This window comes from Rhincodon typus, chromosome 4, assembly GCF_021869965.1.
Source record: "Rhincodon typus isolate 14 chromosome 4, sRhiTyp1.1, whole genome shotgun sequence".
In the NCBI taxonomy this organism is placed as follows: Eukaryota; Metazoa; Chordata; class Chondrichthyes; order Orectolobiformes; family Rhincodontidae; genus Rhincodon; species Rhincodon typus.
In genome coordinates this window covers 68,003,039-68,029,286 of record NC_063335.1, presented here as the reverse complement: position 1 = coordinate 68,029,286, position 26,248 = coordinate 68,003,039, and the positions used below count along the sequence as shown (strand labels likewise).

At 39.7% G+C, this 26,248-nt stretch overlaps 1 protein-coding gene across 9 annotated transcripts in view; it reads left to right on the top strand.

The window, feature by feature from the left end:
* spidr (scaffold protein involved in DNA repair) overlaps positions 1–26,248 on the top strand; it is a 250,462-nt gene that overhangs the window by 136,731 nt on the left and 87,483 nt on the right. For 8 of the 9 annotated variants that reach the window (XM_048595620.1, XM_048595614.1, XM_048595613.1 and 5 more), the window contains one exon: positions 20,620–20,812. The exons of the other annotated variant lie outside the window; for it this stretch is intronic. In XM_048595620.1, coding sequence (XP_048451577.1) covers positions 20,620–20,812 — 193 coding nt within the window. The remainder of the gene's footprint in view (positions 1–20,619; positions 20,813–26,248) is intronic. 9 annotated transcript variants of the gene reach the window in all.

The following is a 26,248-nucleotide window of genomic DNA, read 5'->3' as shown; positions in this document are numbered from 1 at the left end:
GGATGTATTCTCACCTCTTTTACAAACCGAGCTGATGGTCATACTGGACAAGTCAAATTCTAGAGTGAAACCTGGCTTGACAGATTATAGTGCAGTTTGGTGACCATGGTGGCTAGTCACTGAACACATTTACATGAGGTTGCCGTTGTACTTTTAACAAAAGTTTTTAAAATGTTTCTTTTTACACAAGAAGCAAAAACAAAACTGTATATAGGACAATTTGGAAATGTCTTCTCAAAAATTGAATAAATAAAGATTCAGTTAATTTTCCCTGTAATATTATTTACAGATACTCAGCCCCTGTGAAGTGTTGCTTATATATTCACTTTAAAATTTCATGCTCAACTGACTAGCTTGCAAGCATTTCCATTTGGCAACATTCTGCACATTCACCAGATGCAATTCTTTCTGTTACTGACATTACCGAAGAGTCAGAGCCATGCTAACTCATTGACCTTGCATTGACTTTGACTAGTTTGAGGCTTCTAAAATGGCTAAAAACTTCCTTCCAATCTTGTTGGCTTAAAAGGTACCAAAAGCTAAACTGCTGTTCTCCTTGGAAGAACCTGCTTGAGGCCCCTGGCCACCTGTCTTTACTGTAAAAATTCCCCTTGGTTAAAAGTTTGAACATTCAGACTTCCTAATTAACTTGCTAGTAATTCAATTCAAATTATCTGTATTTTGGGGAAGTCTGGTTTGAACTCCCTCTTCAAAAAGAGTTTCTGATCCTTACAGGACTGATGACCAAAATCCCATTCACCTCCACTTTAGAATTCAAACTCCAAAATAAAAATAATACATTATAAATTTTTGTCAAATCTTCTCCATCCTTTATGAATAATAAAGGTAGCGTTTTAGAATCATAGAATCCCTTCAGTGTGGTCTCTTGTGAAAGATGATGGTTTGAACTGTAGTGGTCAATTCTATATTAAGAATCACGTTGTGTGGTCAAGGAGCCCCACTCCAGTATGGCGGTGTCTGCTGCAGTGAATAGTGGCCTGATAAGCTGAAGAAATCCATGCCCTCTTTTCTCTGGGCCATCTACTCGGTCACCTGAGCTTTCTGTTTCTGCTTACCTCTTCTAATGCCGGTATATGGATGTTACAACCATCAGCAACTGTCTTGTATATTTTGCTTGCAGGTGTTCTTGTAGAAGATATATAGAAACTCAGGAGGTCCTAACCCAGTGGCCAGTTTTCAATGGAAAAGGTCTTTGGTATATAGCTATCCTATATCCAATGATTGTAAAAGAGCCAGCACAGATAGCATTGTCGAGCAATGATTGTGCACTGATGCAATTAGCGTGCTCCTGGACCTCTGAGTTCCTGAACTTGTTCTGCCAAGATATGCAGAGGATGTTGCTGGCACTCAGACGTGAACAGTACTCAGCCTTTTCTCCTGACTCGTAGGCGTTGTTATGGTGTCATCATTGTGGAGGATTATGTTGAGAATGCAAGTATGGTAGACTTCGTATTCTGGTGTTGCCCTTTGTGTTGCCGTTGTTCCACACTCTTTCTTATTATGGATATTATGGCTGCAGCTTTTCTCTGTTGATTTCAGTATTGTGTTCCTGATTGCTTATCATGGTGTGTAGATATGTAAAGCTAAAAGTAACCAATGGCGCAGAGTATATTTTGATTGAACATGGTAATGTTCTGGACCATGACAAGGCACGAGAGAGTCTGGCCATTTGCTGCTGAAGGTGTTTTCAGTACACAGTACTAAAGTGGCTTTCAGGCATTGCATGGCTGGTAATAGTGCAGTATCAAAATTCTTAATTCTGTTATACCTTTGTTGTTCATTACATTTAAGAATTCTAATAAGTGTGTAACAAACTGGATTGTGAATTCTTATTCCTGTGGCAGCTTGAGTATCTGATGGAAATAATAGGGCCTGTAGGAGTTTCCTATGATGAGATGATCTATGCACTTGCTTGGAGGAATTTAGAATTCCTTTTTGTTAAACATTAATTTGTAGCCTTTAATGCAAAGCCGTGCAGTTTTTAATTGTATTTGATCTGATACAAATGGAAACTTTACAATTGAAAACAATCACATGGAGTTATGATCTTGGATTATGTTTATTTTGAGGCTGTACTTTTGAATGGAAACTATTAAGTGTGTTACATTTGTTTGACAATATAGTTAACACCTAAATTTGAAAATGAACGTGCCACTGTGCACTTTCTTTTCACAGTTCGTGATGAGGTATATAAGTGATAATATTAGTGATATTTTTGACCATACTGGTGCTAAAATGGAAATAATTGATGGGTGAGGAGATAAAATATTTGTGTCTATCAGACTGAAAGCGTGAATAACTTTTGCAGATGGCATGACAGAATTATGTAACAAAGTTCTCGATGTTCATAGACGCAAAACTGTATCAGTATCTATATCTGACCTTTCTGCATTACTTTTAATATACTTTGTGGTTACAAGTGACGTGATTAATCTTAAAAGCAGACCACAGCAGGTCTTAAATTGGAGTTAAGTTTGCACATTTTGATTTCCATTCAAAGTTTTAGTGTAGAAAATTTAGCTAAAGCCACATTTTTATTGCTTTGTATTTTGCAATTAATATTTCAGTATACTAGTTGATAGAAAACATATAATATCATAGAAACTTTTTTGTCCCAACTTATAAATCCTGCTAAATAGTTAGTGTGATACAGGGTAGAAGTCAATAAAGCAGGCAGCCCGATGGCTCAGTGGTTAGCACTGCTGCCTCACAGTGCCAGGGATTTGGGTTTGATTCCAGCCTCGTGGAGTTTGCACATTCCGCCCATGTCTGAGTGGGTTTCTGCCGAGTGCTCCAGTTTCCTCCAACAGTCCAAAAATGTGCAGATTGGCTGCCTTCTGCACTGTAGGAGATTTTGTAATTCTGTGATAAAGTGATGTATATAATTCACCAAAATGTTTGCAGCTGGCCATAATTTTTTTTTTCTAAACTCTGTCATCTCCCATCATTTATTGACTCCTTATTTAGTGGACAGAGGGAAAAATTTAGAAATGTGCCAATGTGACCATAACCATGCTCCTTGAATGCTCGTCACTTGAGGATCTTAAGTTTTAAATTACTGTAAGGGTCTGTGTCTTTGGTTGTCTGAGCCTTAAAACTTGTAATTCTCTTGTTAAACTTCTCCACCTCTTCTTGCTTACTTAAGATGCTTCTTGGAAGCTGATTATTTCATCAAACCTCTGGACATCTATTCTATTGTCTTGTCATACGCCTTCCTGTCAAGTAGTGTAGTGGATAGCAAAGAAGGTTACCTCAGAGTACAATGGGATCTTGAACAGATGGGCAAATGGGCCGAGGAGTGGCAGATGGAGTTTAATTTAGAAAAATGTGAGGTGCTGCATTTTGGAAAGGCAAATCAGGGCAAGACTTGTACACTTAATGGTAAGGTCCTGGGGAGTGTAGCTGAACAAAGAGACCTTAGAGTGCAGGTTCATAGTTCCTTAAAAGTGAAGTTGCAGATAGACAGATAGTGAAAAAGACATTTGGTATGCTTGCCTTTATTGGTCAGTGCTTTGAGTATAGGAGTTGGGAGGTCATGTTGTGGCTGTACAGTACATTGGTTAGGTAACTTTTGGAATACTCCATGCAGTTGTGTTCTCCCTGCTATAGGAACGATGTCATGAAACTTGAAAGGTTTCAGAAAAGATTTACAAGGATGTTGCTTGGGTTGGAGGGTTTGAGCTAAAGGGAGAAGCTGTATAGGCTGGGACTGTTTTCCCTGGAGACTGAGGAGTGACCTTATAGAGGTTTAGAAAATCATGAGGGGTGTGGATAGGGTGAATAGCCAAAGTGTTTACCTTGGGGAGGGTGAGTCCCAAGCTAGACAGCATACAAGGTGAGAGGGGAAAGATTTAAAAGGGACCTAAAGGGCAATGTTTTCATGCAGAGGGTGGTACATGTATGGAATGAGCTGCCAGAGGAAGTGATAGAGGCTGGTACAATTACAGTGTTCAGAAGGCATCTGGATGGGTATACAAATAGGAAGGGTTTAGAGGGATATGGGCCAAATACTGGCAAAAAGACTAGATTAATTTAGGATACCTAGTCGGCATGGACAAGTTAGACCAAAGGGTCTGTTTCCATGCTGTACAATACTCTGACTCTATGACCGTTCAGGAGGGTTTCTTGACACAGTATATAAACAGTCCAACCAGTGAAGGAGTTATACTGGACCTGGTTATGGGAAATGAGCCCGGCTAGTTGAATGAACTTTCAGTGGGGGAACATTTCAGGAGTAGCGACCATAAAGCTGTGAATTTTAAAACATTTATGGATAGAGATAACAGCAGTCCTCTGGTGAAGGTGTTAAATTGGGGGAAGGTGAACCACAGCAACATTAAGCAGGAACTGGAGAATTTTGGTTGGAAGCACCTGTTTGAGGGAAAATCCACATCGGACATGTGGGAGTATTTCAAACGGCAGTTAATAAGAGTTCAGGAGCAGCACATTCTTGTGAGAATGAAGGATAGGTATGGCAAGTTACATGAATCCTGGATGACCAAGGATGTTATGACCTTGGTCAAAAAGAGAAAGGAAGCATACATTAGGTCTAAGTGGGTGGGAACTGACAAAGCCCTTGAAGTATATAAGGGAAGTAGGAAAGAACTTAATCAAGGTATTAGAAGGGCTAAAAGGGGTTATGAAAAATCGTTAGTAAACAGAATTAAGGTGTATCCCAAGGCTTTTTATATATAGGAAAGGGGTGGCCCACTCAAGGACAAAGGAGGGAATCCATATGTGGAGCCAGAAGAGATAGTGAGGCCTTAAATAAATTCTTTGTGTCAGTGTTCACCAAAGAGAAGGAATTGGTGGAGGATGATCGCAGGGAAGGGAATGTCAAATTTCTAAGCTAAATTACTATTAACAAGGAAGAAGTGTTGAGCATCTTAAAAAGTATTAAGATGGATAGGTCCCTGGGTCCTGATGGGATCTATCCCAGAATAGGCAAGAGAACAAATTGCTGGAGCATTGACAGACATCTTTTGTTTGGAGGGCCGAAAAGCCTGTTCCTGTGCTGTATTGTTCTTTGTTCTTTGTTTTTTGTTCAGTAGAAGAGCATATGTACTTGAAGCCCCCATCGTGGTGATAGTAATTATTAACTACTTAATTAACTACTTAATTCTCTGCCTATAACCCTGCAATGCCTCAGAAAACTCCAATATTTGGGACCATATCTGCTGCTATTAGTCTAGGTAGAGCTGAGCTGGGCTTGATTTCTGAAACTATGGGAGACTTGAGAAGATAGTGGGGGATATCCTTAGAGGAAAGCAGCAGATTTGAGGCTTCCCAATGCTATTTTGTTTTCAGAATACTGTCTACTGGATGGCCTGGAAGGCTCGCTCTTAATGAGTGCATTCTACTGTCTAGTATTCATCTCTGCTCTGGTGCTTCCTTATGGTCTGCAATCCTAGTTATTTCAATTATTCAGCTGGGTGGGAAAGTGAACTATGGGGACGATACAGAGATGCTTCATTGTGATTTGGACAAGTTGAGTGAGCGGACAAATGCATGGCAGATGATGTATAATGTGATAAATGTGAGTTTAACCAATTTGGTAGCAAAAACAGGAAGGCAGATTATATTCTGAATGGCCTTAGATTGGGAAATGGGGAGGTCCAATGAGGCCTGGGTGCCCTTGTACGCTAGTCACTGAAAATAAGCCTGCAGATGAAGAAGGCAAATGCTATGTTGGCTGTCAGAATGAGTGAATTTGAATATAAGAGCAGGAAAGTCCTGCTGCGATTGTACAGGACCTTGGTGAGACCACACCTGGAATATTGTGTATAATTTTCATCTCCCTATTTGATAAAAGGTGTTTTGTCTATGGAAGATGTGCAATGAAAGTGTACCAAATTGATTCCTGGGATGGTAGCACTGATGTATGAAGAGAACCTGGATCAGTTAGGACTCTGTTGACAGGAGTTTTGGAGGATGAGTGGGAAATCACTTAAAAAATCTACAAAATTTTAATATGACTAGTTAGGGTAAGCACAAGAAGGATGTTCCTAATGACTGGGGAGTTCAGAACAAGGGGTCACTGCTTAAGAATACAGTGTAGGCCACTTAGAACTGAGCTGAGGGGAGATTGCTTCATCCCATGTGTGGTGAGTGTGTGGAATTCTCTGCCACAGTAAGTGATCGAGGTGCCAGTACTGAATGTTTTCAAGAAGGTCTTAGGTATAGTTCTTATGGCTAAAGAGTATGGGGAGAAACTGGGAACAGGGTGCTAAATTGGATGATCAGCCATGATCATATTGAAGGCTGAAGCAGGCTTGAAGGGCCGAATACCCTACCCCTCTTGTTTTCTCTTTTGTTCCATTTTCTGTGGAAATGGCCAGTTAAAGGAAGGGATCCTCTTCACTAGCTAGCTCTGTCTTCCAGGGATTATAAACCTGTTTGGACAAAGAGAGCATGATACTTGAGAAAGGATGTACTGGCACTGGAGCGGGTGCAAAGGAGGTTCACTAGGTTGATTCCGGAGTTGAGGTAGTTGGCTTATGAGGAGAGACTGAGTAGATTGGGATTATATTCATTGGAATTCAGAAGATTGAGGGGGGATCTTATAGAAAAATTATGAAGGGAATAGATAAGATAGAAGTAGAGAGGATGTTTCCACTGGCAGGTGAAGCTAGGACAAGAGGGCATAGCCTCAAGATTAGAGGGAGCAGATTTAGGACTGAATTGAGAAGGAATTTCTTCACCCAGAGGGTTGTTAATCTATGGAATTCCTTGCCCAGTGAAGTAGTTGACGCTACTTCAGTAAATGTTTTTAAAAAAAGGTAGTTTTTTTTGAACAATAAAGGAATTAAGGGATCCGGTGAGAACGCGGGTGAGTGGATCTGAGTCCACGAAAGGATCAGCCATGATCTTATTGAATGGCGGAGCAGGCTCAAAGGGCCAGACGGCCTACTCCTGCTCCTAGTTCTTATGTTCTTATGTTCTTATAAGGCACTGTTGTCCTCCAGTTAATAGAAACTGCATATATTAGTTGTGACAGGTCCTCAGCAGTTCTGGGTCTTTCTGTGAGGTCAGTAAGTGCTCTGGAAACACTCCTCTCATGTTCAATGTCGCATTGTGCCCTGAAGCACCTTAGCTAGTATGTCTGCTGGAGGTGAACACTCACAGGTCAGTGTTGAATGTTGGGTTTGTAGTCAGATTCCCAAAGCTTATAGATCATTGAATCTGTTCCCATGTCGGCTTCAACTTCAGCAGACCACATTGCTTTTGACTGCCTCAGCTATGTCTGTTTTGGCTGCCTTATCTGAGTGGGTGTTCTTTCCCTGTCAATCTCCAGGAAGAGGACCTACTTTCTTCACAGCTCTGGGAGGACTTCTGGGTCTGCATTAGAATTGAGGAGCTGATTTTTCCTGGGTTCTAGGTGTCTGAATCTCCTGAAACATCAGCGAGTTCTCATTTTCTCAACTCTTCCAGTCTGAAGTAACAGCACTCAGATGGCAGCTACAGTCATGACTGCTGCGGTCAGTTTCAATTGACCTTTAGCTGGTGGTGTGAAGTCTTTTGTTTTGTCTTGTCTTCCTTTCGGGGAGCCTCTTTTTAATAACATGACAAATTTAGCAATTCATTCTGAGGATATTGTAATAAGATGTTATTGTGACTCTGTGGTATATTCATGAGAATTCCTCTCTACAGTCAAACACTCTGATTGGTTTTGTGCATTTTTTTTCCTTCTTTCAAAACAAAATTGAGTGCGATTCCAGAATCACATTCATTGGCCTGGTGAACCATTGCTCTTGACAACTTAGGTGTCCTTTCTGTAGCTTGAAAAAGTAGTATAACTACTGGAATCTATAAGATAAGTGATTCATTATCTATTTCTGTCTTATTAATTTACAGATAAGTGTTGGTCAGCTCATTGCAAAGTTCCTTGAATGCTTAATAGGGTCATTGAAGAGTCCACTTGAGCAATTTGATGAGGATTTGGTTCAATCTGAGAAACAGTTCCTGGACTGCTGTATTCCTTCACTATTGCACTGAAGTGTCACTCTAGTTTTTGTTCTAGACTCTCTGCAGTGAGATTTGAACACAACTTTCTCACTTAAAGGTAAAGTTTCGATGAGCAGAGTTGAACCTATTCTCCTAGGGACATTCGGCAGAGTCTTCTGCACTCTCTGGTGATGATCTTGAAGGCCGGAGTGGCATGTGTTTAGGTGGAATGGGGACATATCTAAACTGTGCTGCATTTCAAGATGGGAAGTTAAATGATCAGTATTAAAATTCTCAAATCCATTTCAACTCTGATCTCGATCTGCAGGTTTTAACACTTTCTTAGAATATCAAATTATTTATTTTCTTCGTTTGAGGTGCATGTATCACTTTCTTCCGCCAGTTGCTATCCTTTTCCAGTTTTGTTAATATGCTGGATAGTCATCTGCTTCTCTCTTGGGAAAAACGATCCAGCTTGAAAAGTTGACTTTTCTTCTCCAAGTATTCTGACTGAACTGTTGTGTACTTCCAGCTTTTTTTTAGAATTTTGTTTCTGTTCTCCTCTATCTATGTTCATATTGAGCTGAAAGATAGCGCCTTTTAGAAATACAACTATTATCAAGAAAACACAATGGAGCTCCTACCTGGATATAACAGCAGCAACTTGGGCTTAGGTTTACAACAACCACCAGGGCAGTGATGTCTCTGCAAGCGCCAGGAATTGGGTGTCTCGAACTGTGATTAATGTCTCTTGATACAGCCTGCGAATTTTCTCACATTGCCCCCATATTGATTTTTTTTTTAAGGGGCTTTAGAGGATAAATTGCACGATGTCCTGTTGGAACTTGGACTTCCAGCTTTAGCATAACTCGATACTTTGTGAATATATTGAATATGTTTTTTTTGAGCTCGACATTTTGATTAATGGTTTCAAGTACAAGTAAAAGTTAAATGAGAGGCGATATCTAATATATGTCTTAAAATCTTATTTTTGTACCACATCCAGAAAATCATGATTAATTTTTTTCATTTTTGCTGGCAGATAATATATAGACAAATCCTTTTTATTAAACAATAATAAGTGCATACTGTTCACTCATGAGACAAGACTAAAGGACAGAATTGGTAATTGTGCCAGTTTTTTGATTGGTTCTTAAAATATGAAAAATAACACAAGTTATTCAGTCTACTACTACTGCTATTCAGTCACGCCTGACATTGTTTTATTATTTATTTGCTAAACTTTTGAATTAACTGTTCCTAAGTTCATAAAGAGAACTGACCAAGTTGATTCGCATAAATTATCCAGTTTGTCAAAAATATTCACATACAAAAGCAGGCACAAGATAGAAACAAACAGCAAAGAATCTGGTTATCAGAATTTTATGCTCAGAGGAAAGACTAAGGAACTAGACCCTAATTTCTTAGAGAATAAACTTTGAGGTGATATCATGATTTTTTTCAAAATGATTCAGTGCATTGACTCAACTGAATGAAACAAGTTGTTCAATTCAAGTGCCAATTAAGCCAAGTTTAAATATTAGGAAATCAAGAATGGGGAGGAGAGTCAAGCAAAGTGTTGATACAAAAGGAACAACAGATTTATGAAATAAGATACCAGGAAATTGCAGGAATACAGGTACCAATGTCATATGAAGAATATTCATCCTGAAAATCATGCCAATCTTTATCCAGTTCAGCCTAATTCCCCATCAGTAGATTGTGCTGCTTTTCCTTCCCAAACAATACAAGGAGATAATGATGCTGATGCTTGACTTACCAACTGCCTTAAATTAACCAGTTGGGATTATTTGCGTTTATACTATAAATCTCCCATCAGGATTTGTGCAATCTGCAAAATTAATAAGCTAACATTTCCTGTTACTTATTTCAGAGAAACAGAGAGAGCTTGTATGTCTTTGTGATTTATTTACATCTGCCTCGTCTCACTGTGCAGTGTACTTTATATGGGTGTAAAAGGATTAATACTGAGGAGTATTAGCTCCACCCACTGAGAGCTCCACCCACTATATGGACTAGTGGGCAGAACAGCTAACATTGGGCAATTTATAAACTGAAGCAGAACTAGTTTAACAATGACAGAAAATTTGGGAGACTTTGTTCAGGTGACCAAAAGGTAGGGAGTTCCTTCCTAAGAGCTGCAGTAAAGGCAAGAATCATATATTTAAACCGTGAGGAGTGGGATACATTTAATAAAATCATGATTAATTTGTGAATTATTTATTAAATTCAGGAACAGCAGGATTCGTACAGTGAAGCCATAAGATAAATAGGAGTACTCCATTTTAGCTATGAAAGTTGACAATGCTCCATATTAGTTGTGAGAATACAGAAATGCTCCATTTTTCCACAAAGCATAGGAAGAACGAGTACAGCTAAAAGCAACAGATCTGTAAAATAAACGTCTTTCAACCATACAAAATTTATAAATACGTTAAAAAGATATGGCTACAGAAATAATGTTGCCAGGAACATTTCATTTCAGGAATAGACCGATCAGAACTCGGAATTAGACAGCTTAGAGAAAACCAGAGCTTAGATGCAGAATTGCTTCCAAATTCTGAAATGAAATCAATACACAACTGGGAGTGTAACTAATGATGTTATAGGTTACTAAAGGGTGAAAAACTGATGACAGTTACTCTTGAAGAGGGACTGAAAGTTTTTGCTAGCCTCAGAGCTATTAAAATACTTGCAAGTGGAAAATGTAATTGAAGAGTTTAGAATCCACTAGAATGATTTCCACTAGAATGAAATCACTGGATGATTTCGTTCATTGTTTCTGCAGATCAGTGGAGAATGGTGACTGTGGTGACTTTGTCCAAATTCAGAAGGGACAGAATTGTTGTAGGAATTGCTGATGGTTAATTATCAGATTTATTGCAGTCCAAAGAAGATCTCACTCTAAAGAAAACCATTCAGAGTGAAGCTAAAGTTGGAAGCAACACAGACCAATTCTAACAGGAGGAGATGAGCAGAGTCCAATCAGTTCTCAAGAGACAATGCAGAAACAAGACCCATGAAAAATCAGAACAATAATTAGGGTAAGCACACAAAAACTAAAAAGCCCTTGTCAATGCTGTCGAGCAAAGGAACTGCACAGTGCCCAACCAGTAAAAATGAATGCTTTAATATATCACTGTTCTTGCAGAAAATGTGCAGAAGGGGCAGGGAGGTTTTTCCTCCTTTCTACCCATGTTTTCTAAAGCATTAAATGATGACCGGGTTACTTTAAAACCTCGTGCGAACAAAATTCGAGACAATCTGCTCCCATACTCTGAACTCAAAAATGAAACCAAAACAACGTTTCCCCTTCTTGACATAATATAGAAAATTTTGTATTGAGCTTAAAGCTCTATATGGTTCTGTTCTTATCAGAGCCCAGGTTAATGAACCTTCTTCACACTAACAACATAAAGAAGTAGAACAATTTACAATTAAAGATAAACCAAAAGTGTTCATCGGAGAAATAAGTGATCAAGACCTGTATTTTGGAAGCTGACGTTTAGGTCAACAGTCATATGATGGATTTCAATTTTGACACAAGATGAATGTCAGTATATATTATTAGGTAGTGAACTGTGATTAATAAAACATGATCTACAGCTGACAACAGTGCAACTTAACATTCCAGGAGGCAAAGCACTTGAGACTAAAGTTATGTTGCAGTAAGTTTCCAACATGAGGGATGCCAAATAGTATAAAGCTTACATTTACTTCACAATCAAGCATTCTCAGTCTTAAGTAGAAAGACATGTCTTAACCTCAGTCTTCTTCAAATGGTAAAAGGAATTAGGCTATCCAAAGTTAAGGAACAAATGTTCAAATGGCAGCTGGTAGAAGATGTCATAGAACATACTGGACTCGTGGCAGAACCTAAACAAAAAAAAAGGATCCATTGAGATTAGTTACATTAGCATAAGAAATGTGTTTCGTACCATGAATGAGGTGGGTACCTGAGACTATACTAGGTTGGCACAAATGTTTTTCACTGCTGTTGACACTGAAGAGCACTCAGACTGCAAGGGCCAGCAATGTTTGCAAGAGAAAACATGTAATGAACTTGTTCCTTGACCTTTGTTAAACAGTGTATACCACAAAGATAGATTTGGCAAATTTATAAGTGATGTAACTCAGAGCACCACACAGCTTAGTGAGCAAATAGCAATGAAAAATTGAAATCTGATAATATATGCTGTGGTAACAAGAAAGACACAAGTTTGAGTGGAATATTTGACTTTCTTACCTTGGAAGAATCCTTCAACATCTCTGAAAGAGATATTGCCAATCACTGAGAATGAATGAGAGAATCCAAGCCAATAAAAGTGTTGAAGTATAATGTTTACATGATTCAACACAAACCTACAAGCAGACTGAGAATAAAATTCTGCTGACTTAGATTGAGGATGTGGTGCATGCAACTTCAGGGAGGCCACAGCTGAGAAGGAATAACCGTTGCCCAATGATTCAGATACTGCAAAGGAGCAATTGCTTGTTTTAACTAGGAAGATGTCCTCTAGGTGGGTTATAGAGGGATGGGTCTGGGTGGGATGCTCTGGGGTCAGTGTGGACTTGGTGGGGTGAAGGGCCTATTTCCATACTGTAGGGATTCTATGATCTATATTGGAATATCCAGAGATTAAAGGCCCTTCAGTTTAAAGGGGCTTGCAAATCTCTGACTGTCAAAAAAAAAATCAAAGATACCACTCTTCAACCCAGTAAGCTACCAGTCTTCCAAGTCTAAAGTGAGTACATTCCAGGAGAACTATCCCCTATGATGATGCCATATGAAGTTGTAGGCAGAACAGCTCAGGATCTTTAAGGAGTGAGACCCAATATCTGGTCCTCCTCAGAGTCTTGATAATAATGACTATCACGTCAGTGTAACTTGTGGCTAGTTGCTAGCATGCAATAAACTATATCTTGTTCACAAGAAACTCTTCTAGTTAGACCAGGAAGTGGTTTTACTCTACCACACTAAACCAAATGTGCCCTGTTGCTTCCCACACCTAATAAGGATAGTGGTAGCAAACTTCATCCTGAGCAGCAGCGCTCACACCATCATGAATTGGCATGCATATACATCACAGTATTACCTTCTGAAATTTTTCATCTCTAAGTATGAGAGAACATTTTAATTTCACAGAGATATTGGTCAAATTACCTGGAAACAAAACTCTTGTACCACCTACATAGACCACTAAACAAAATTTGAAAAAAATTGAAACAGTTGATCAAAGCTTTAAAACTGAAAGTTAATGAAGAAAAATATCTTGTGTGTCCTTAATTTTCAGCGAAACTACCTCAATTATATTTAATAATCCCAACAACACGTCAGTAGAAGTGAGCCCTCTGGTGTCAGTACTTTTTCACTCATGGGATGTGGGCGTCTCTGGCTAGGTCATCAATTTATTACCCATCCTTAATTGCCCAGAGGGCATTTAAGAGTCAACGACCTATATCATACGATTATATCATACAATTCAGTTGGTATCTTTCATGACCTCTAAATCAATCAATCAGTGACATCTAGACATGCAAAGGCACAGAGATAATAGTTAATTGGATTATTACCAAAATTGCTAAATATTAGAAGTGCAAAAGGAGGATATAAAATAACTACAGTAACTATCATTATCTGTGAAATTACTGGGGCTAAAGACTAATAAGTCCCCTGGACTTAATCGGATGCGTCCTAGGTTATAGAGAAAATCGCTGCAAAGATAGTGGATGCACTGGTAGTAATCTTCCAGGAATCCTTCGATTCTGGAAAAGTCCAAGAGGTTAAAAAACTGCCAATGTAATACCTTGAGTTAAAGATGGAAGGAGATAGAAAACAGATAACACTAGGCCATTTAGTTTAACATCTTTTAATGGGAAAATGTTAAGAGTATTATAAAAGATACAATAGGGCATTTGGAAATGCATAATATGATTAAGCAGAGTCAACATGGTTTCATGAAAAGAAAATTATGCCAAACAAACTTATTAAATTCTTTGAGAAGGTAACAAGCAGGATAAAGAGTAAGCAGTGGATGTAACATATTTGGATTTTCAGAAGGCATTTCATAAGGTTCCACACATTAGGCTACTTAAAAAGAAAGTGCCCATAGTGTTGAAGGTAGCATATTAGCATGGATGAAGGATTGGCTAACTGATAAGACAGAGTTGGGCAAAGGAGGAGGGGGTGTGGTAGTATTTTTGGGTTGATAACCTATAACTCGTGATTTACCACAAGAATTTACCACAAGTTTGGGCCACAATTATATATAGTGTATATTGATACTTGGATGAGGAAAATAAATCTACTACTGTCAGGTTTGTGGTTGACACAAGTAGTGGGAGAGCAAATGCTGAGGATGACACGGAGAGTCTGCAGAGGGTTATATAGTGGTTAAGTGAGCAGACAAAAACCTGGCACATAATGTTGGAAAATATGATGTTATGCACTTTGGCAGGAAAGATAGTGGAACTAAATATTCTTTAAATGGAGAAAGACTGCAGAAATCAATAGAACAGAGGGATTTGGGAGTCCTTGTTCATGAATCACAAAACACTAGCATCTAAGTTCAGTGGGTAATAAGTAAAGCAACTGGACTATTGGCCTTTATTTCAAAGGGTTTAAATAAAAAAAAGTAGGGAAATTTTGCTACAACTATGCAAGTCACTAGTCAGATCACAGCCAAGATACTGTGGACAGTTTTCAGTTCCTGTTGTACTATCATTGGAGTCAGTCCAGAGAAGTTTCACTCGGCTAATACCAGGAATTAGGGACTATCTTATGAGAAGAGGTTTAGTAGATTGGGTCTGTACTCGTTGGAATAAAAAACAATGAGAGATGACCTTATTGAAACATACAAGATCCTTGGGAGTAATAATACTAGAACCAAGAACTGCAGATGCTGGAAATATGACTTGATTCTGAGGGGACTTGACAGGGTTGATGCGGCAAAGCTCTTTCTCCTTGTGGGAGTGTCTAGGATCATAATCTCAGAATAAGGGGTCACAAATTTACGACAGAGGTGGGCAGGAATTTCTTCTCTGAGGTTTGTGAACCAAGAATGCAGAGTGCTGTTGAGGCTGGGTCATTAAATATATTCAGGATTGGGACCAGGACAGATCTTTAATGAATAAGCAAATCACGGGGCATGTGGAAAAGGCAGAGAAGTGGAGCTGAGGATGATCTCGTTGATTGGCAGAACAGACTCAATGGATTGAATGGCCTAATTCTACTCCTGTGTCTTATGCCTTATTTCAAATCATTTTGGTGACAATTGTCGAATTGTAATGACAATGCTTATGAAGCAAGTAATCATAATTTGTAAAAAAAAATACACAATCAGTAAAGTAAAACAAAAGCATTGCATAACTATGGTCATTTCAATTTAGGAATAATTACAATACTTTGTGAAATGCATGACTCCTTAATATACAGGTAAAATGTACAGCTTATTGCACTCTACATTTTGTATTACAGTTCATTGATCACGTGTTGTCTACTTGACTTTTAAATTCTCATTAATACACTCTTCGAGTTTTATTAAGGAGGGTATCGAGCTGTCTCATAGTATATTTGTTCTAAAAATTACTTATGGAATATTGTTTTAATTCAATTGCAGATTTATTTTTGAGTGGTTGTGACAAGTAAGTGTGAAAATTGGAGGAGGGATTCAAGTTTCTTTGTGAAATGGAAGCAGTACTTTTCTGCCTTTCAGAAAAGGAACATGTTTGGTTGTTGGGTTGTTTCAGTGTAATTTTGGTACATTAGGCTTTCAAGCTTTTTCATGTGCTGTTTGGTAAGTCCAACATTGCAAACGGTAGCTGTGAATTCAATAACCCGTCTTGCATAATGTTGTTGGTAAGACCCTGTTTGGCACATAGTAGTGTCCTACCTGTGGGCTAGAAGGCCTGGGTTCAAGCCCCACCTGCTCCAGAGGTGTGTGATAACATCTCTGAACAGGCTGATCAGAGAAGAAAAAAGCAGAGCCAAAAATGCTGTTTTGGTGCAGTGGTAGTGTCCCTACCTTTGGACACGAGACCTGGGTTCAAGTTCCACCTGTTCCTGAGGTGTGTAACAACATCCCTGAACAGATTGATTAGTTTAAAAAAACAGACCTGGGGCAGCTCTTGTGGCACTGTAGTAGTACCTCTAGGCCAGGAATTCAGGGCTTAAATTCAACCTGTTCCAAAGGTGTGTAAAACACCTCTGAACAGATTGATCAAAAAAACTCTTAATTGGGTTGGGTGTGCACAATATGTATGATGTGAATAAAAGATTGTATAAAGCAGACACAGGGATAAAAACAAAATAAAGCAGAGCCAGAGAGGGGAGGCAGTGGCCTAATGGTATTATTACCAGACCATTAACCCAGAGACCCAGGTTAACATTCTTGGGACTGGGATGGTGGCTGATGGCATGGCAGATGATGGAATTTGAATTCTAGAATTAGAAGTCTAATGATGACCATGAAACCATTGCGGGAAAAAATAAATCTGGTTCACTAATGTCCTTTGGGGAAGAAAACTGCCATCCTCACCTGGTATGGCCTGCGTGTGACTCCAGATGCACAGCAATGTGGCTGACACTTAAGTGCCCTCTGGGTAATAAGGGATGGGCAATAAAATGTTGATGCGCACATCTCGTGAATGAATATAAAAAGCAAATGTTCTGAAGAAGGATCACTGGATTCAAAATTTAATATTTTTTAAAAAATGGCAGACCCAGGGATGGGTTTGCAGGACTAACTGCCCTGGGCTGGGGCTAGCCTATGTACACCAGGAGTAGTGTTCAATGAAAAATGATGATACTTTGCAGGTGGGCTTCCTAAGTTATTACAATGAGGAAAATTGAATGGAATATTCGATGGAAATAGAAGGCGTAAAAACGTGAGGAAATATTTCAGTGGCAGAGAGGCTGAGTTCAGAATCTTATGCAGAAGCAGTCTTGATGATTGATGGCAGGTGGAGTTTCAGTCTTAGCTTGATTAAACACGATGCCAAGACACACATCTGACGTGTCCGTAAGCGAACAATTGATCTTATTAAAAGACTAATTTCAGTGTAAAGAAATTAACTTAAAGTAGTGTGAATAAAAAAGTACCAGCATTTACTATGACACAAATGTCTGTGAAAACAATTTGTTTGAGATAGATGCTGTTGGCTTGTACACTATAACTGCACTGTACTTAAAGTTCTCTGCTTATTTTGCAGTGTTACAGAAAGAGGCAGCAAATCCTGCTGATGCTTAAGTTCTCACTGTTTACTGGAATTCTAAGAAAGACTTTGTTGAACTACAGCAGTTTGTATTTGAGTGGCAGTAGTCACCATCATTATTGCTTTCATTCATTAAATTTGATGGTAATTGTATGAAATTAGATGGGAGAAGTATCACTTAGGATGCTGACATGTTAATGTCTTCTAACAAAGCTCAATGTGGACTGCGTACATTTCTATTCAGCAACACCATTACCAAAATTAAATCCAGTCAATGTTTACTCTGGGCAGAATTTCATCATTGTGGGCAAGTATACGTACCTTCCAATCCATTGTAAAATTGGTGTAGTGACGTTAAGTTAGGTCCCTCATTTCATGATATCCACCTCGGAAATTATTATGAGCACATTGAGGAGTTGGAGTCTGCAGTTGAAACTGTGTGAGAGGTACGGGAAAATTGTTTTCCGAGTCACTCTTAGCAAACGCCTAATGTTGAGCTGGTGATGAATTCAGCTGTTAGGAAGTCGTGAGAAAAATGTACTTTGTCTCTCCTTAGCTAATCATAGCGCAGGCCGAAACAAATGGGCCATGTGATAATAAAAGGTAGAAGTAAAATTGCCATTGTCTTACCAAACTGTAGAGCTGCTCTCTCATTAGAGAGACAACTGGTTGAGGTATAACCTGAGGGTCAATCCAAAGGAGACTTCTCAAGTGAAAAGGAATGGGAGGGGACAGTGGCTAGAGGCAGCCGCTGATATTGAAGGGTCAGAAAGCCTCAAGGGAGGAGCAAAAACAAGGCTACCCAAGGAGAAGGCATTACTCTGAAGAAAGGGTGTGCAAAAAGTGCACAAATTATTTTCAGATGACAGAATGTCATCGACATAAAGGTTCTATCTAAACAGAGTCAATCGCATCAATTTTATAAGATGCTGGAGCAGAAGTTCTAACTGTGTGGTAGACATCCAGTCCCTATGGTAATGAGAATCATGGTGTTCTTGCGTTTCTATGCCTAGGAATCCTTTCAATGATCAGAAGGAGATCTGTGTCATCCCATAATCCCCAGCCTGTGATTCCAGCAGGATAATAACTGATGCATTGTTTGGAAAAGTGGGCAACTTCATACATGTACCACTGGCAACAACGGGCAGTCAAGAGAGCAAGATGGTTTGGGACAATCACAGAATTTCTTAAAGTGCAAGAGATCATCAACTGCACTTGTGGCCATTAAGACATCTGTGTGGATCCCAAAGTCCTTTGTGAACCAGAAAGGGTTTAATTTCCTGAATGTGTCCATAAAAATGATCTGCGATTATGGCCTCTCAATTCCTGTTCTCTTTATGAGAGGTGATAGAAGATTCCTTTTGGAAATGGTGTATACTAGAGCTAATGGCTGACTGATCAGCTGAAGAAATAATATGGATAAATGCAACTCAACAATGAAGAACAGAACTGTATATAAAGAGTTCTGTTTCTGATAATGACCTACAAAATGTAACTGAAAGAACTGCAGATGCTGTAAATCAGGAACAAAAACAAAGTTGCTGGAAAAGCACAGCTGGTCTGGCAGCATCTGTGAAGAAAAAAATCAGAGTTAAAATTTCGGGTCCGGTGACCCTTCCTCAGAACTGATGGTGGCTGGGAAAACATCAGTTTTAGGCTCTATCCTATCGTTTACTCCCTACCCCATTCCTCTTCCTTTTTTCTGCATATAAACTGATGTTTTCAGAGCCACCATCAGTTCAGAGGAAGGGCCATCAGACCCGAAATGTTAACTCTGATTTTTTTCTTCGCAGATGCTGCCAGACCTGCTGAGCTTTTCCAGCAACTTTGTTTTTGTTGCAAAAGTAACAATTGTCTCACAGTGGGCATTTACACCCATTGCAGCATACACATGCCCATCCCATCTACAGTCCTTCAACCGTGCTACCGAGAGAGTTTCCCAAGAATACTCACTCATCATCCCAGCTCAAATTCTGGCCTTTTTTTGCCCACTGATCTGGTCAGATCCATGAGATCCTTAATCTTCACCATGACTCTTTTTTTCTTGTTTTAAAATGCTTGGAATGTTTTGCTACATTAAAGATTTTTATAGATATGTTGTTGTTGAATTCTAGAATGGACAGCAAGTCTGGCCTATAATATTCAATGATATGAATCACTTCCATTTCCAGATTTAAGCAACTCTGAGGGATAGAAAAGAAATAGATTCAATGAAAGGGAAGAAATGGAAAGTAATGAATGGGGCCAGGGAATAGAGAGAGAACCATGAATGGAGGACAGAAAGGGAAGACAATGCTCAAAATACATGACAGGATAGGTGAATCCAAATCCCAGCGCCCCTCCTTCCCCCACCCCGAAAAGGCCAAAATGCTTGGAAAAATTCAATCACAGGATTACCAATCAGAGGAAAATTATCCCCTAAGTATAACCGATAGAATTGGTGAGCATCTGCCTCTCCAGTCACAGGCTGGTCAGCAATGGGCTGCACCTTACAGTGAGTTCATCAGCAGCAAAGGCAGGAAGGAAGCAGCATGTGACTTCAGCAACATTGGGAAGGTGAGCAGCGGCTGTGAACAAGGCCAGAAGAAGCAGGTGGATGAGGTTGAAGACAGTAGGGGAGTGGAACTGATGACATAGACCTGAAAGTGTTAAGGTGCAGAAATCCCAGAATATGGAGGAAAATTGTACTGGATGCTGTTGTAAATAATAGTTTAGTAGTAAATCATGTTATCACATCTTGAAGGGCCTCAAGGGCCTTGAGGACAGTGGGGATGTTAGAGACAAACATGCAACTTTTTAACTGTGACTGCACCAGTCTGCGGAAATCATGTTTAGGTTTCCGACTTTTTGTTCATTTAAGCGTGTGCGAGTTTTTTTTTTGCCTGTTATACTAAAATACTGTTGTTTCGAGGAAATTAATGCTTTCCTTGTGTGGTATGACTTTTAAGTTAAACTAATCAGTGATGATTATTGAAGGTATTGATGAATTCTTTTCATTCTCCTTCTTTGTGAGTAAATGCCCTAAATTGAGCGCAAAAACAGACAATAATGTTACCAAATGAGTGCACTACCTAATAAAGGATGCAGTGAGAATGAAAGAGGAGCCCATGAAATAGCCCCAAGAAAATCTCGATTCCTCAAAAAATAATGTATTTTAATCACTGCAAGCCAAAAAACAGGGAAGGGAAATGGATTAAAAGTGGCTGCAGACAGGAAGCTGCAAAGGGTGTTTGGAGGTGTTGGAGGAAGGAAAGCTGAGTCTTGAAACTGAATGTTGCAGAATTGTATCAGTATGAACTGAAGACCAACACAAAAAAATCTAGCTTTGAGTAACACAGTAAATAAAGTAATAAAGTAAATTTCAAAGTAATAAATACAGTTTGATTTAGAATTATAATTTTTTAAACTTGTTTTTTGCAGGCAAAAGCTTGATATCCAGGATGAAAATACTTGTGCTATTTTATGTACTTACTTCAGTCAGAAGATGATTACTGGAACAAAACCGGATTATTGCTGTCCAGGAAAATCAATGGTGTTCAGGAAAGCTCCAGTGTCTTTAACTGTGAAATTTAACCTTACTGATTCAGGTCAAAAACATTATTCAGTTGATCAGGTGAGCTTCATACATTTGTGCAATGATATTTAGTCAGTCTTTTCACGAATGTTTTAGTTATGAAGAGAGTTTGGACAGATTGGAATTGTTTTTCTTAAAGTCGAGGAGTTATATTGAGATGTATAAAGTTATGAGGGGCATACATATGGTAGACAGGAGTAAACTTTTCCCTTATTGAAGGGATTAATGACGAGGGTGCGTAGATTTAAGGTGGGGTAGAAGATTTAGAAGAGATGTGAGGAAAAATATTTTCAACCAGAGGTTGGTGAGAATTTGGAACTCACTGCCTGTAAGGGTGGTAGAGGCAGAAACCCCGATAACGTTTAAGAAGTATCTAGATGTTTACTTGCAGTGTTGAGGCATACAAGGTTATAGGGAAAGTGCTGGAAAATAGGATGAGAATAGCTCGATGGTTATTTTTGACTGGTGTGCATTTGTTGGACTAAGAGCCTTTTTCTTTGATATAGATCTCTTCTATTAGTTAGCCAATACTCCACCCATGCTACTCTACTAGCATGATTAGAGTATTGGCTAACTAAAACAAGACACAGAATTGTGATAAGGGCAGCATTTTCAAGATGGCAGCCTGTAGCTAGTAGAGTGCCACAGGGATCGGTTCTGGGACCAAAATTATTTACAATAGATATTGATGATTTGGACGAGGAAAGTGAATGTAATACTGCCCCGTTTGTCGATGACACAAAAAGAGGTGAGAAGGCAAATGATACAAAGTCTGCAGAGATATTTAGACATGTTAAATGAGTGGGCAAAAACTGGAATATAATGTGCGAAAATGTGAGGTTACGCACTTTGGCAGGAAGAATAGAGGAGCTGAGTATTATTTAATTGGAAGACAGCTGTAGAACAGATGGACTTGGAAGTGCTTGTGCATGAATCGCAAAAAGTCAACATCTAAGTTTAGGCGGTAATAGGGAAGGCAAATGAAGTAGTGTCCTACATTGCAGCTGGAATAGAGTTGAGAAATTGGGAGATCTTGCTAATTCTATATAAGGCATTAATCAAACCACAGCTGGAACACTTATCAGTTTTAAGCCCTTATCTAATGAAAGATATGTTGAAGGCAGTCCGGAGAATGTTTTCATAGAATCATAGAATCCCTACAGTGTGAAAGCAGGCCATTCAGCCCATCAAGTCAACACCAAGCCTCCGAAGAGCATCTCACCTCTTATCCTATGCCTGCATTTCCTACCCTAGACACTATGGGCAGTCCACCTAACCTGCACATCTTTGGACTGTGAGAGGATACCAGAGCACACTAGGAAACCCACGCAGACATGGGGAGAATGTGCAAATTCCACGCAGTCAGTAGCCCAAGGGTCCCTGGTGCTGCGAGGCAGCAGTGCTAACCACTGAACCACTGTGCCGGTCCATTTTCTAGAGTGATCCCAGGTTTGGAGGGCTTGATTTATGAGGAGAGGTTGAGTAGCCTGCACTAGTAATTGGTGGGTTTTTGAACAACGAGAGGCAACCTGATTGAAACATAGAAGATTCCTAAGGTCAATATCAAGGAGGCATCATGTTAAGTTGAAAGGCAGGAAGTTTAGAGGAGATTTGAGGAAGAATGTTTTCACCAGGAGAGTGTTGGCATTCTAGAATATGCTGGTTATGAGAGTAGTTGAGACAGGAGACCTCTCAACCTTTAAAAAGTACTTTGATGACCACTTGAAATATCATAACATTCAAGACTGTGAACCAAGTGTTAGAAAGTGTGGCTAGTGTAAATTTAGAAAGTCCAAATCTCTAAAATGTATCATAAGCAGACTCTAAACTGTATCAGTCTGAGGGGACTTGATAGGTAGATAGCCCTTGTAGAAGAGTTTAGGACCAGAGGGCATAATCTCAGAATAAGTAGTCACTCATTTAAAATGGACATGAGGAGGAATTTCTTCTCTCAGAGGGTACTGAATCTGTGGAAATCTTTACTGTAGGGGGCTATTGAGGATGGGTCATTAAGAATATTGAGAGCTGAGGTAGACAGAATTTTAATTGGAGAGACAATGGCCTAGTGGTATTATTAATAGATTCTGAATCCAGAGACCCAGGTAGTGTTCTGGGAACCTGGGTTCAAATCCCTCCATGGCAGATGATGGAATTTGAACTCAGTAAACATCTGCAGCATAATAATGACTATGAAACCATTGTCAATTGTCAGGAAAAATCCTATCTCATTCACTAATGTCCTTTAGGGGTGGAAACTGCCATTCTTGTGTGGTCTGGCCTGCATGTGACTGCAGACCCGCAGCAATGTTGTTGATTCTCAAATGCCCTCTGGGCAATTAGAGGTGGGCAATAAATGGCTAGTTTAGTCAGCAATGGCCGTATCCTGTTAGTGAATTTTTACAAAATCAATAAAGGAGTCAAGGTTCTGAGGAAAGTGTAAGTGGAGTTGAGGATTGTCAAATAAGCCATGGACTAATTAATGGTGGCGCATATTAGATAGGCTGAATGGCCTAAATCTGCTCTAACATCTTGTGGTCTTGTCGCTAAATTCTCACTAACAACATCTCGGGGTTGTTATTAATCAGAAATTGAACTGGACCAACCGCCTATATACAATAACTACAAGAGCATATCAGAGGCTAGGTGTTCTGAGATGAGTATCTCACCAACTGATCCCTAAAAGCGTCTTAACCATATGCAAGGCACAAGTCAGAGTGTAATAGAATGCTTTCCACTTTCCTGAATGAGTGCAGCTCCGACAACACTCAAGAAACTTGACACCATCCAAGACAAAGCTGCCTGCCTGATTGGTACCCAACCTTCAACAGTCCAAAGATGTACAGATTAGGTGGAATGGCTATGCTAAATTGTCCAGTACTGTCCAGGGATGGGCAGGTTAGGTGGATTAGCCAGGGTAAAAGTAGAACTACAGAAATAGGATAAGGGGACTAGATCTGGGTTGGATGCTGTTTGGAGAATCGATGTGAACTTGATGGACCAAGTAGCCTCTTTCCACTCTGTAGGGAATCTCTGATTCATTTGCTCCCTCTACCACCAATGCACAGTGACAGCAGTTTGTACCATTGACATAATGCACTTAGCCAATCACTTTTGACGATATCCTTTCAAACTGGTAACCCCTACCTCCTAGAAGGATGTAGGTCCACTGGGGCACCATCACCCAGTTGTTCCCCTCCAAGCCATGCATCTTCCTGACTTTGAAATACATTGCCATTCCTTCATGGTCACTGGATCAAAACCTTGGCCCTCCCTTTCTAAAAGCACCGGTTATGTTTACTCACCATAGATGAAGGGTATCCTTAAGAGGAAAATTGGGAAGACAGACAGGGAATGTCAGATAGCCTAGGCAGATAAGGTTAAGGATAATCCAAAGAGATCCTACAAGTGCATTAGGAGCAAAAGAGCAACTAGAGAGAGAGTAGGGCCTCTTAAAGGTCAACAAGGTTATATCTGTATTGAATCTCAGGAAACAGGAGAGATATTAAATGAATATTTTGCATCATATTTTACTGTGGAGAAAGAAACGGAGGCTAGAAAAGTCAGGGAAATAAATATTGATGTTTTCAAAACGATGCACTTACAGAAGTGGAAGTGCTGAACATCTTAGAAAATATAAAGGTGAATAAATCTCTGGGACTGGATCAAGTGTATTGCAGGACATTGTGGGAAGTTAGGGAGGAAATTGCCGGGCCCCTAACAGAAATATTTGTATCACCTATAACCACAAGTGAGGTGCCAGAGGACTGGAGGGTGGCTAATGACAGGCAAAAACAGGTAGATGAACATGATAGCATTAATGGGCTGGAGTGTGTTTATTTCAACACAAGGAGGTAAGGCAGATGAGCTTAGAGTCTGGATCAGTATATGGGACTATGATGTTGTGGCCAATACAGAGACTTGGTTGAGAGAGGGACAGGACTGGCTGCTCAATGTTTCATGATTTTGTTGTTTTAGACAAGATAGAGAGGAATGTAAAAGAGGTGGAGGAGTTGCATTACTAATCAGGGAGAATGTTACATCTGCACCCAGGAAGGACATACCTGAGGGCTTATCCACTGAGGGAATATGGGCAGAGCTCAAAAATAAGATGGTTGCAATTACTCGGATAGGATTATACTCTAGGCACCCCAACAGCCACCGAGACATTGAGGAACAAATATGTAGGCAGATTATGGAAAGATGCGATAAAAACAGAGTTGTCAACGTGGGTGACTTTAACTTGCCCAGTATTGACTGGATCTCCTAGAGTAAGAGGCGTAGATGGGGCAGAATGTGTTAAGTGCTTCCAAGAGGGTTTCTTGAAATGGCATGTGGATAGTCCAATTGGAAGAGGGGCCATACTGGACCTTGTACTGGCCAATGAGCCTGGCCAGGTGACTGACCTTTCACTGGGAGAAGGTTTTGGAAACAGTGATGACAACTTCTTTTGAGATGGCTATAAATAAGGATAAGTAAGGACCTTGTGGCAAGGTACAATATTGAGGGACGGCAAGTTACATCAGTATTAAGCAGGAGCCAGGGAGAGTTATTTGGGAGGAGCTGTTTTCAGGCAAATCCACGTTTGATATGTGAGAACTGTTTAAAGACCTACTGATGAGAATTCAGGACTGGCATGTTCCAGTAAGGAGGAAGGACAAGGATGGCAAGGTAAGGGACCATTGGATAATGAGGGAGGTTCTGAGTTTAGTCAAAAATAAAAAAAAAGAAGCATATTTATGGTTTAGGAAACTAAAATGGGACAGGGCCCATGAGGAATATAAAGAAAACAGGAAAGAATGCAAGCATGGGCCATAAAATGACCTTGGCAAGTAGGGTTAAAGAGAATCCCAATACATTCTGTACATGCATGAAAAACAAGAGGACAACTAGGGAGAAGGTAGGACCACTCAAGGACAAAGGAGGGAATTTGTGCTTGGGGGCAGAGGATATGGGTGAGATCCTAAATGAGTACTTTGCATCGGTATTTACTCAGGAGAAAGATATGGAGGATAATGAGATTTGTGTGGAGGATGCTCATATGCTACAGCATTTTGAGATCAAGAAAGAGGTGGTGTTGGGATGCTTGAAGATCATTAAGGTGGATAGGTCCCCAGGGCTAGATGGTATCTACCCCAGGTTATTGAGAAATTCAAGAGAGGAGATTGCTGGGGCTTTGACTAAGATCTTTGCACCCTCATTAGCCAATGGAGAAGTCCCGGAGGACTGGCAAGTAGGTAATATTGTTCCTCTACTCAAGAAGGGAAATAGGGATAATCCAGGAAACTATAGACTGGTGATTGGGAAGCTATTAGAGAGAATTCTGAGGGATAGGATTTACGTGCATTTGGAAAAGCATGGCATAATTAGCTACGGACAGCATGGCTTTGTGTGGGGCAGGTCATGTCTTACTAACTTGATTGAATTTTTCGAGGAGGTAACGAAGGTAATCGATGAGGGTAGAAGCAATGGATGTTG